Source organism: Sinohyriopsis cumingii, chromosome 10 (assembly GCF_028554795.1).
Source record: "Sinohyriopsis cumingii isolate HCF-2022 chromosome 10, ASM2855479v2, whole genome shotgun sequence".
Lineage (NCBI taxonomy): Eukaryota > Metazoa > Mollusca > Bivalvia > Unionida > Unionidae > Sinohyriopsis > Sinohyriopsis cumingii.
The window spans coordinates 53,447,920-53,461,773 of NC_142970.1; the positions used below are offsets into that span (position 1 = coordinate 53,447,920).

At 36.5% G+C, this 13,854-nt stretch overlaps 1 protein-coding gene across 8 annotated transcripts in view; it reads right to left on the reverse strand.

Moving 5' to 3' along the window:
- Nucleotides 1–13,854, reverse strand: part of LOC149790167 (uncharacterized) — a 332,923-nt gene that overhangs the window by 121,887 nt on the left and 197,182 nt on the right. For 6 of the 8 annotated variants that reach the window (XM_089972151.1, XM_089972152.1, XM_089972150.1 and 3 more), the window contains one exon: nt 10,442–12,207. In XM_089972151.1, coding sequence (XP_089828277.1) covers nt 10,442–12,207 — 1,766 coding nt within the window. The remainder of the gene's footprint in view (nt 1–10,441; nt 12,208–13,854) is intronic. The other 2 variants (XM_089972157.1, XM_089972158.1) reach the window with 2 other exon arrangements.

The following is a 13,854-nucleotide window of genomic DNA, read 5'->3' on the forward strand; positions in this document are numbered from 1 at the left end:
CAACCTAGTAGACGACATCAAATTTTCAATGATCTAATGACAAATATACTTTTTATCACCTTTCTCAACTCTTGCCACTGCAAGTAACCAACACAGATGTGGAAGGATGTAGCCATTGTGAATGCCCAACACAAATGTGGAAAGATGAGACCATTTCAAGTGTCTAAAAAGTATGTGGAAGGATGTGGCCATTTCAAGTGCCCAACACAGATGTGGAAAGATGTGGCCATTTCAAGTGCCCAACACAGATGTGGATGGAAGTGGCCATTTCAAGTGCCCAACACAGATATGGAAGGATGTGGCCATTTCAAGTGCCCAACACAGATGTGGAAGGATGTGGCCATTTCAAGTGCCCAACACAGATGTGGATGGAAGTGGCCATTGCAAGTGTCTAAAAAGTATGTGGAAGGATCTGGCCATTGCAAGTGCCTTACGCAAACATGGAAGGATGTGGCCATTGCAAATGACCAACATTGATGTAGAAGAATGTCGCCATTGCAAATGACCAACACAGATGTAGAAGAAAGTGGCCATTGCAAGTGCCCAACATAGCTGTAGAAGAATGTGGCCATTGCAAGTGCCCAACACAGATGTAGAAGAATGTGGCCATTGCAAAGTGCCCAACACAGATGTAGAAGAATGTGGCCATTGCAAGTGCCCAACACAAACATGGAAGAATGTGGCCATTGCAAGTGCCCAACACAAACATGGAAGAATGTGACCACTGAAAGTGCCCAACACAAACATGGAAGAATGTGGCCATTGAAAGTGACTTACACAAATATGGAAGGATGTGGCCATTGCAAATGCCCAACACAAACATGGAAGAATGTGGCCATTGCAAGTGCCCAACACAAACATGGAAGAATGTGGCCATTGCAAGTGCCCAACACAAACATGGAAGAATGTGGCCATTGCAAGTGCCCAACACAAACATGGAAGAATGTGACCACTGAAAGTGCCCAACACAAACATGGAAGAATGTGGCCACTGAAAGTGACTTACACAAATATGGAAGGAAGTGGCCATTGCAAATGCCCAACACAGATGTAGAAGAATGTGGCCATTGCAAGTGCCCAACACAGATGTAGAAGAATGTGGCTATTGTAAGTGCCCAACACAAACATGGAAGGATGTGGCCATTGCAAGTGCCCAACACAAACATGGAAGAATGTGACCACTGAAAGTGCCCAACACAAACATGGAAGAATGTGGCCATTGAAAGTGACTTACACAAATATGGAAGGATGTGGCCATTGCAAATGCCCAACACAGATGTAGAAGAATGTGGCCACTGCAAGTGCCCAACACAGATGTAGAAGAATGTGGCTATTGTAAGTGCCCAACACAAACATGGAAGGATGTGGCCATTGCAAGTGCCCAACACAGATGTAGAAGAATGTGGCTATTGTAAGTGTCCAACACAAACATGGAAGGATGTGGCCATTGCAAGTGCCCAACACAGATGTAGAAGAATGTGGCTATTGTAAGTGCCCAACACAAACATGGAAGGATGTGGCCACTACGAATAACTAACACAGATGTGGAAGTATGTGGCCATTCCAAGTGCCTAGTTACACAGACATGTAAAGATGTGGCCAATGAAAATGTCTAACATAGACGTGGAAGGATGTGACCATTACAATGTCTGAAACAGACGTGGAAGGATGCGACCATTACAATGCCTAACACAGATGTGGAAGGATGGGACCATTACAATGTCTAAAACAGACGTGGAAGGATGTGACCATTACAATGCCTAACACAGACGTGGAAGGATGTGACCATTACAATGTCTAAAACAGATGTGGAAGGATGTGACCATTACAATGTCTAAAACAGACGCAGAATGATGTGCATAAGGAAAGGTTGAAGGCATATTTGTTTTAAATCTTTCCTCCTGAAAAAGTGCACTCAATGGGCACAATGGTCTCATGACATGCATGAAGGACATATTACAAAAAGTTGGAAGAAACCAGTTTTTTTTATGCACAACACACACACAATGATTTTACCCTGAAAGAAAATTGAGTCTTTAGGAAATCTTTACCAAAACAACACTCAGTTACAAGAACTGACTGAATGAACTTAAATATCTAAACCATGCCAATAAAACTACTTACAAAGAAAACTGAACCCTCTTCTGCCGCTGTTGGTGCATGCTGTTTCAGATACTGTGCTACCATCCTATTCCCTCCCTGGCAACAAGTTGTATCTGTTATGTACACAAATGCATCTACCATCTTTGTGACACAGCCAATATTTTTCATCTTCTGTCAGAGTACCAACACTGAACAGCATAAGAATTACCATATTTCACAACCTGTAAGTCTTTCCAGTGCTCAGGCAGTACCTGATCATTCCAGTATATAATTATCTTTGGCAGACTTGTATATATCATGTACATCAATGCACCTAGTATGTATGTAACATCCAGTATTTCTCCTCTCATAATTACTGGGCCAGATTTCAGCAGGGTAAGAACTTAATGTATGTCCCCATCTATTGGTCACCACCCTTCCAGTGTTTCAATAGTACATCTACTTCATTAATTCCCCATATTCATCTTCAGGGTTCATTTTAGACTCTGCACCAATGACACTTATGTTCCATCTATAGCACATGTTCTCTCCATGGCACCCATAAGGTGCATAAAAGAGACCCATGAAAATAAACACAGACCATTCCAGTTCATGTTAGACTGAACTGAGAACAGCCCAAGCTTACTGAACAGAGTCTATTGCCAAAGAAATGTAAGATGACTCTTTTTTTATTGATTAGCAGAAATGTCTTGCTGGTTTTCATTAGTCTGGACACCAATCAAGGGCATATGGTCAAAGTCATTAACATAAAATGTTCAGAGAAGCTGAAATTATCAGTTAAAATACTACTGTATTTACTTTCAAAGTAGCATACAGGGAGTAAAAAAGGTAGACTAAAATGAATTCCAAAAACCAAAGGTTACTTCAGCATTAGGAACTCAAATCTCTGAATGGAAGGCTGATAAGGTTTACAAGTGCTTGGGTCCTGGATGTATTCATTTCTGCTATAAATATTCACTTTTCCAGGGTTATGTACTTTGAATTAGTCATTGTCGAATCAGATTTCAGCACAGAACCCTCAAATCTGTATTTACCAGTAACAAAAATAAAGAGAAATCCTACATATCCTACTATCTGAACAAGAAAAAAGTTAAAATAACTGAATTCTCTCTTACTCAAGCTATTAAATAAATAATGACTCAATTCCAGTGTAACAGGGTTACATCCAAAGCTGATAATATGGGATAAATTTAACATGACATGATACCTTTCACATGCTTACGTCAGATTATCTATTTCACCTTTTATTACTTATCATTCAAACCAGATACAGTTCAGTGTAAACAAAAAAATTACCAAATCTCACTGCTTCACCTCTGACTGCAGTGTGAATAAGGCCAAAGGAGTTACCTCCCATTTATTTACACGCCTTATAAGCAGTTTTGCAGCAAAAATTGTATATTACATTTCATGAGCTTAAATTCCTATCCCATAATTTATCACACCCAATCAAAACAAGAAGTACAAGATGAAAAAGTAAATAATGCCTTTTCACAAAGTCACTGGATTCTTAAAAAAAATATAGTTATTTACAGAAATAGGAAACAATTCACTACAAATAACAATAAAGCTTGTTGTTGTTGTAACACCATTTTTCAGCACATGATAGCCCTTATATGGTGGCCAATTTAATTGGTCCTGGAAGAACCAATGAAAACCCCATTAAGAATCACTGACCTATTGGAAGCAACTGGTAAGCTTTCTCACAATTCCATATTGGCCAAGCCCGAGACTTGAACCAACAAAGAGGTGAGATGTCAGTGATTGGTAAAGCCAAGTGCTCTGAACAACCTGGCCATCTAGGATCCCAGCTGTAAAGCACAACAAAATTCTGAGCGTCCTATCAGTTCAAATCTTTTATGTATTCATTATAGACTGTGCATTAATATAGAAATTTTACCTTGCAACAATGTCATTTTTAAATTTAAATCTGTACAAACGTATTGCAAGGTACAAAATACGTGCAATTATTTTAGATGTATGAATTATTTCATTGTGTTTTTGTTCAAAGAAGGGTATTGCAACAAGCACCTGACACCCTATCCAATCATAACAGTTAATGATATCAATCATTTTGACACAAAATAAATTCCAGGACAAAAAATAACGAGACAAAAAAATGTATTCCCTCACAACGAATAATGAATATAATATCAGTATGCACTCAAATGTATATTACCATAATAGATAATATTTCAGATTTTCTGTATTTAAATTTCTGTAAAAAGTGTTTCAGGTAGGTTTACATTTGTGGTACAAAACATTTATATATGGTTACAAGGTAAGTGTATACAGTATGCATATCTGTATGAAATAATTATTGTTATCTCATTTTGGTAAAATTAGAATTTTTTTCCCCATGATATAATTTTTCATAACAGTTTAATATCATCTGTAAGAAATTCAGGCAATAAATCATTAATCATTTTTAACTTTTGATGGCTAATGCTTTGTTGCCCCTAGTCACAGTCAATCAGAAGCTTGCAAACAAGTTGACCTAGTTCTGAAAATCTCTTTCTACAGTGCTTCTGATCGGCTAAAAGACAAGATAGGTTACATGGCATCAAGTCATTACTATGTAACATAATTCAGATGAAACAGAGTGAAGCATGCAAGAAACATCATAAAGATACCCGTTTGCATTGAATAAAGGGAGTGTTATACCAAAGTGAAGTAGAAGTCAAAATTTGATTTTAAAAAGATGAAAATCCAAGTTTAACCCGTTCTCTTGATATTACAAAATTTTAGTTTTAATACGTGAAATTCATGATTTGAGGGAAATATTCTGGGATAAAATTGCAATAATTCAGTAAATTTGGACACAAAATGACAAATATAGAAATTGACTAAGTTTTTTTTTTAATTATATAAAACCTCTTATCAAATTTCTTTCTATTCATGAAATTCTTGAAAATTTATTGAATGGAACAAGCACATGACATACAGATGAGCAACAGTACATAATGATATGCATGCTGAATAGAATATGGCAGATACCAGATGGTCTAAAGCGCTCTCCGTTACGGATCACTGCCATCTCACCTCTGTCTGCATGGGTTCGAGTCTCGGATTCAGCCAATGTGGGTATGTAGCTTCTTGTGGGTCGGTGGTTCTTTCCGGGGATTTTCCCGGGTTCTTCCTCCACCATTAATACTGGCCGCCATGTATAGCCTATTGTGTGCTGAAAAATGGCATTAAACCATACAACAACAACAACAACAACCCACCAGCTCATTTCTTTCTGACCAGCATGAATACAGTGGGTGCCAATTTCACACCTGCTGATTGCTTTCTAAATAGAGCATATGCCAAATTATCACTGGCTGATTGCTTTCCGAAAAGGGTATATGCCAAATTACCACTGACTGGTTGCTTTCTGAATTGGGCGTATGCCAAATTACCACTGGCTGATTGCTTTCTAAATAGGGCATATGCCAAATTATCACTGGCTGATTGCTTTCTGAATAGGGCATATGCCAAACCACCACTGGCTGATTACTTTCTAAATTGGGCATATGCCAAATTACCATTGGCTGATTGCTTTCTGAATAGGGTATAGCCAAATTACCACTGGCTGATTGCTTTCTGAATACAGCTGATATCAATTCAACACATAGTGATCACTTTCTGAATATGACAGATGCAAAATGTACACTTGCTGATGTTTTTCTAAACATACAGATAACAAATTAACATTGGCTAATTGATTTCTGAATATAGCAGAAGTAAAATTAACACGAACTGATCATTTTCTGACTATCGCAGATACCAAATGAACTTCAGCTGATTCCTTTCTTAATTTGGAAGATTAATTATCTAATTAACACCATCTAATTGCTTTTTGAATATAGCAGATGGCAAATTAAAATCGGCTGATTGCTTTTGGTAGATGCCAAATTAACACCATCTGTTTGCTTTCTATTAACAGACTGATTTCTGAATATTACAGATACCAAATTAACACCTACTGATTCCTTTCAGAAAAATGCAGATAGCAAATTAACAAGGACTGGCTGCTTTCTGAACATGACAGATGCTAATTAACACCAACTAATTCCTTTCTTAATAAGGCAGAAGCTAAATAACACCAACTGAATGCTTTCTGAATATGGCACATGCCATGAATGCTTTCTGAATTCTGAATATTACAGATACCAAATTAACACCTACTGATTCCTTTCAGAAAAATGCAGATAGCAAATTAACAAGGACTGGCTGCTTTCTGAACATGACAGATGCTAATTAACACCAACTAATTCCTTTCTTAATAAGGCAGAAGCTAAATAACACCAACTGAATGCTTTCTGAATATGGCACATGCCATGAATGCTTTCTGAATATGAATGCTTTCTGAATATGGCACATGCCATGAATGCTTTCTGAATATGGCATATGCCAAAAATTATGACCATGTGATTCCTTTTGGAATAATGCAGATGGCAAATGAACACCAGCTTGTTTGCTTTCTATTAACCACTGATTTCTGAAGATGACAGATGGCAAATGCACATCAGCTGATTGATTTATGAATGACAGATGCCAATTTCACACCAGCAGACTGGTTTCTGAATACGGCATGTGCCCAATACACGTCTGATTGGTTTTTTAAATATCATGAATATGATTGATGCCAAATTCGCATCAATTGCTTTCTGAATATGGCAGGTGACAAAAATAATATAGACTGGTTGCTTTCTAAATATCAAAATCAAATAAAAAAATTATCATCATACATAATACCCTAGATCCCCACAAGGACATTCCTGAATTAACCAAAATTACATTTAAAGATCATATTTTGTTTGTAATTACAATACCCTTGTAGTGTAATTACAATATCTTTTTTATAAATATAATACCCTTTTATTGTAATTACAATACCCTTGTAGTGTAATTACAATATCTTTTTTATAAATATAATACCCTTTTATTGTAATTACAATACCCTTGTAGTGTAATTACAATATCTTTTTTATAAATATAATACCCTTTTATTGTAATTACAATACCTTTATAATGTAATTACAATACCCTTTATCACACTGACACTTTTTCATTTTCAACATACCACAGAAAATCTTTTAATGAAAACTACCTTGGTGTGACAGCCATCTGCTGAGAAGTAGCCATACAGAGAGTTTCAAGACGGCTGCTATGTTTCCCTATATTGTATGCCAAATGGTCATCATTTTCATTTAGTAACAACGAGATATAAAAAAAAAGTTGCTTGGTGAAAATCACATCCAGCTATGGCCATCTGTTTAGGAGAAGCAGGAATAAAAATAGTTGGTGTCTATGTTGGAGTCCAGACTGGCACCATTTTCATTTAGTATGAAGTAGACACTTGTCTTTCAGCAAAATTCCCCTTGTCAATATGGCCCATCTGTTCAGGAGGAGTAGCAATAATACAATTTTTACGCTGTGACCATACTGGATGTGCTACTGGTGTAATTTCATTTAGAACCAATCATATGTCTTTTAGAAAAATCCGATGTCGATATTTATACATCCGTTCAGGATTAGTAATAAAACAATTTTCAAGATGGCCACTATGGTGGTCAGTTTTAATGGCTGAAGGCATGTCTGATAGGCACCATTTTCAATCAGGACCAATTAGACATCATCAGTCTTTTAGTGAAAACCCCATATATATAAAAAAAAACATCTGTTCAGAAAGAACAAAGATATCAAGATTTACAAACAGGAAGCCATGACAGCAATACTGGATATCTTACAGGTATCATTTTTATTCAGGACCGACCAGAGATTATAAGAAATCCATTTTCATTGGGAACCATAATTCAATATCACCACCCATTCAGGAGTAGCAATAGCATGATTTTTAAAATATCTAATTGTGATGACCATATTTGATGTTTGTAAGGTCCATTTCCATTTTGGATCAGCTTGTGATCATTAGATCCTCTAGTGAAAATCCCATGTAGACACAACCGTCCATTCAAGAGGAGTAGCAATAACTAGATTTTGGAAGATGCCACTGAAATGGCCATCTGGCTGTCCAAACGAGACCCCTACCATGCTGAACCAACTAGACCTTAAGCAGAAATGTATTTGCAAAATTTCAAGATAATCCTTCCTGTAGTTCAATAGAAATAGCAATAACAAAAGATAGATAATGGACAACAGATGAAAGGCTATCAGTCAAGTTCTTCTGATCTATGACCAACAGAGTTATAAAAAAGAGACTGAGAAAGCTAAGTCATAGTGGGTGACTATGGGAGAAAAGAGATATACATTAGTAATAAAGGCATGGGCACTTACACAAATGTCCATGTGTGAAGAAAAAAGTTAGGTTTATATTCAAATGTCCTGTACTTCTCATGTCTCCTTTACCTGTAGATTTATACCATTATCAGTAGATTTATAGAATTATCATTAGATTGATACCAATACCAGTAGATTTATACCATTACCAGTAGATTTATGGAATTACTGAAAGATTTATACCATTACCAGTAGATTTATCCCATTACCAGTAAATTTATCCCATTATTATTATATTGATACCAATACCAGTAGATTTATACCATTACCAGTAAATGTATCCCATTACCATTAGATTTATGGAATTACTGATAGATTTATACCATTACCAGTAGACTGATACCATTACCAGTAGATTTATAGAATTACTGCTAGATTGATACCAATACCAGTAGATTTATCCCATTACTAGTACAGTAGATTTATGTAATTAATGATAGATTTATACTATTACCAGTAGACTGATACCATTACCAGTAGATTTATAGAATTAATGGAAGATTGATACCATTACCAGTAGATTTATACCATTACTAGCAAGGCAGAAAGAGAATGTTATTAACATAATGAAGGTGGCTACTGAGGTATAAAAAACAGTAATTACAGCAGACTGATTAATGAATACATTATTTAAAGTGGATACTGAGGAAAAATACAAAAAAGAATTAACTAAAGCAGACTAATTAATGAATACAGATTTTAAAGTGGATACTAAGGAAAAATAAAAAAAAGAATTAATTAAAGCAGGCTAATTAATGAATATAGAATCATCACAATAAACCATGATCTCCCCATGCACTGTGTGGTGAAGTATATTTTTATTACAGGGTCTGACAAATCTTGCACCTAAGAGCCCAAAGGCTACCTCATGACTGGGTCTGAGCGATGATATGCTGAATTCAGGTAGCCCAAAGGCTACCTCACAACTGGGTCTGGGCTATGATATACTGAATTCAAATAGCTTAAAGGCTACCTCATGACTGGGTCTGGGCTATGACATGCTGAATTCAAGTAGCCTGCATTCTACCTCAAGACTGGGTCTGGGCTATGATATGCTGAATTCAGGCAGCCCAGTGAGGCTACCTCAAGACTGGCTCTGGGCTATGATATGCTGAATTCAGGTAGCCCAGTGAGCTACTATACAGGTATTTCTTTCAAAGTGCAAATACATTTTATGAATAAGAATTATCATACATTACCCCAAAAAAGAAAAATGGGAGTTCTTAAAACAAAAAGTCTATTCTGAAGTAGTTTTTTTCTCAACTAATGAATTTAAACTTCACAACTACAAGCAAGTTGTATTATAGACAGTGCACTGGTTACTATCTGATCATAAATATTAGTCAAACCTAATGCTGCTTGGATTAACTGACTTGGTCAAGCACTGGCTACGGTCAGCAAACTAACAAATCAATCTATTATGATTCCTGTGATCAATTTTGGTCACAATTCTGTTCTGTTCCATTCCTGATGTTTGTACCACAGGCATTTTGCACACAGCCCTTTTCTTAGCATGACATCATTTGCACACAGCCCTTTTCTAGGCAAGACATCATTTGCACAAATCAAATGATTATTAATCAATGAGTAATTGGTTAGCCAAAAATATAACTGATGATAGATCAGGACATTGTACAGATGGCCAAGTGGACCCTGTTATGAATCACTGCCATCTCACCTGTCTGCATTAGTTCAAGTCTCGAGTTCAGCCAATGTGGGTATGTGAGAAAGCTTGCCAGTAGCTTCTTGTGGGTCGGTGGTTCTTTCCGGGGATTTCCCGGTTTCTTCCTCCTCATTAATACTAGCCACCATGTATCGCCTATCTTGTGCTGAAAAATGGTGTTAAATCCAACAACAACAACAACAGATTCCTAACACTAGTCAGACCCTGATGTACCATGAGGCAAAGGGTGAAGCTGAAGATGCTAAACCAAAGCGAGGTGATTATAAAGTGAAAAGAGTAGGTGCTTATACATGTGTTACAGAACTTAAGGTGGGGTAGCTCTAGTTATGTCTACTTGTTATACACGATTAGTTCTCTGAGCAAAGTATACCTCGCCTGTTTAATATCTTCAAGAGCAGTCTGTGTTTTCCATTCTACCTCTTCCTCCACGTCCCCCTGTCGGGCCCGCCGACTCTTCATAATGCTGGCCAACTCTGGGTCCACAATGACCCCACTCTGTTTCAATGAGGGCGATCGTTTAAGAATTCCTTTAGGTCGATCCATAGACTCTGCTCGACCAGCCGATTCTGTTCTTTTTAGCCCAGATGAAGAAGAGCTTCCTTGAAAACTGGATGTCACTTTCACTGGCACATTCCTGTTTGGAGAACTCCTATCTGGGGTCACCTCCCTTGAAAACATTTTGATAATATCTTTCTTTGTGGTGTTTTCAATTTTAGGTGAACTTTCCCGTTTAAAATCCATTTCATACTTTGTTGTTTCTTTAAATTCACTCTCTGATGTAATAGGACCAGGTTTTCTTTCAAAATTGTCTGCTTTGACTGAGGATGAAGAATCAGATATTTGTTCATTCTGAACAGATTTAATAAATTGCACAACTTCCCTTGCTGAATCTACATGTATCTTAGATAAAGCCTGACTAAGTTGAGCTCCTTTGGAATGTAAAGGATCATCTTGATCATATTTTCTATCAATTTCATTTGTGACCCGATTCAAAACATCAAGACTTGTATCTATTGCAGACAAATCTAACTTTGGGACAGTGGGAACACTTTCAGATATGTCTGGGCCTAAGACAAGGTGATCACTTGTCTGCTTAACTGTTTTTGATTCTGATGTACCTTTAGTTATCTTATGCTCTGAGACAAGAGGGTCTTTATTACCTTTTTCTAACTGTATTGTCTGTGATGATTGTGATGATAAATGAGATCTTAATAAAGCATGAGGGGCCACTGAAAGACTTGGGGATGAGATAGACGAGATTTCATGCACACTGGATTTGGAAGACAAATTTTTCACTAACCTGCTTTCATCAGGTTTATCTACGGTTTCTTTTTCCTCCCTTTCTAACAAATAACCAGTTTCCCTCCACCTTGACTGAGAAGCAGAAAGAACTTTAGACTCAGGTTTCACTTGTTCCATACCAGCTGCTAAAGACCTGTCCAATTTGCCTTTCGGTTCATCTCTTTCTTTAAACTCTACCTCTCTTGTGCTTGCACTAGAATGAGTTTCTTTCTGCCGAGCTTTTAATGCAGATGCAACTTCTGAATCAGCTATCACTTCATCTACTCCAGCAGAAGAGAACTGTTCAGCCTTCTCCACTCTTTTATCATGAATTTTTTCTCTCTCCAAAATTTCTCCTAATGTTTGTTGTTCCTCCACAATATGACTCCTCTTGTTAAGGACCTTTGCTAATTCCTCACACGGTTTATCAGATGGTACAGGAATCTCTGGTAACTGCCGGCGAATCAAAGGCTCAGGACTGAAACGTCGTTTCATAAATTCTGATTTAAAGCTACTAGATCTTTGCACTGTTGTGTCTTTCTGATTCTCCTCCAAGACGGGAGATCCTTGAACTTTAAAACTTTGTGTCCTTTCTGGTGTTCTACGAGTCCCTGTTTCGTCACTACTTCCACTACTAATGGCATACGCTTCCTGTCTTCTAAGTGGCAATTTTCGTCGGGTGGAAGAATCATGATCGGACTTTTCAGAACTTGAAGCATCAGAACTGGAAAATTTCTCAAGTAGTTTACTGAAGTTATTTACCCTTGCTATTCTTTTTGGTGATTTAGAGAGCTCATCGTCTTTTTTCTGGGATGCTTCTTTAGCTTCAGAAAGTTTAGTTATTGCAGCAGAGACCTACAAATCCAAAAGAATTTTTTAGATGCAATCTGATCTTTTATATAAAACTATACAAGCACTTTACTTTGGCATATGCAAGACTATATTCTGATAAACATATCTGAGTGTTAGAAAAGTCACATATCAGAGGATTTATTTAAATTATTCACTGGAATTGAAAAATTTCAATAATACCTTCAAACTAAATCTCTATTTTTGGATTATTATGAATTCATTCTGAGACATTTTGGATTACATCAATGTGCTATATCAAGACTGTTAGCACATCAACACTTTTCCAAGCTATTGGTACCTCAACATTCTCAAGAATGGAATTCATTAGAAATACTGTATATGTTGGACTTGCGAAAGTTTTCAAACAGATTTTTAATATTTTACTTTTAAAATTAATCATGAAGCCTAGGTTATTTGAAGAAGAAAAAAACATTGGCCATTGTTACTTGTTTGACTTTAAGTATTTCTTCTCCATTTGTTTCTTCAGGTGGACAGACAAAAAAATGTAAATCCCAAGGAAAAGATGAGATTGTGATACATCCAAAATACCACCCTGAAACTATGAAATTTGATACAGGTAAATGTAAAGTTATAAAATCTCCCAAAGGCACAACTAAAATCTTAAATAATTATTGTCCATTATTTTTTTCCCCAAATTATTTTATGAATTCCACTAGTCAGGGTACAAATGTAGTCAATACGACAAGAAGGGTATCTTGTAAAATGACCTATCTTGAAGAGCCAGACATATCTGTACATGTCCTTACTCAGTCAATGAGAATATGTACGTCTTAAACACAGGCAGTGTCTAAAGTACAAGCCATACAAGTCTGCAACTCAAACAGAAAATCTCATCCCTGCCTTTTCTACCATTATATCCTCCAATTTTAAATAACCAATCAAAATTCTAACGAAAATCATGACTCAGTCATGCCTAAAAATGTACATGAAGAAATTTTATTTGTTTTTATGTTGATTCAAAGGTACAGTGAAACCTGCACTAGCAGACACCTTCATATATCAGACACCTGCTCATAAGAGGCAATATAAACCCATTTTATTACTGTTTCAACATTTTACCTGAACATAAAGGACACCTGTCCATAGAAAACAAAATATGTTGGTCTCCTGTGACTGTTATTGACAGGTTTCACTGCACATATTGAAATGATCAAATAAGTCATGCCATGTTGAAAAATAATTCATGCATTCAATAGGTAATACTGACTTTCTTGACAGACATTAGTGTAATGGATTAGACTTGTTGTAAATATGTTTAGTCAAACTTTTCTAGTAATAAAAACAAAGCCATCATTCATGCATCAAAGAAATCTGATGTTAGTACATCCTGTACATCCTGTACATTTTTATTGTATACCCTTTCTTGCAAATTTTGCCATTCAAACGGTTAAAACGGGTACTTGCATTTTTATCCTAAAATGTCCCAACTTTATTTTGTCTTATAATAACTGATACCATCAACTCTTATAAATCAAGTCCAAATGCAAACAATATAAAACCCTGATCTGCTACTGCATAATATGCCATCAGATCTGGGTCTATGGTGTTTATTCTGCTAATTACTCCTTAGCAAACTGCACAGACAGATCTGTCAGCACATTATGAAATGGCAGATCCAGGTCTCTGGAG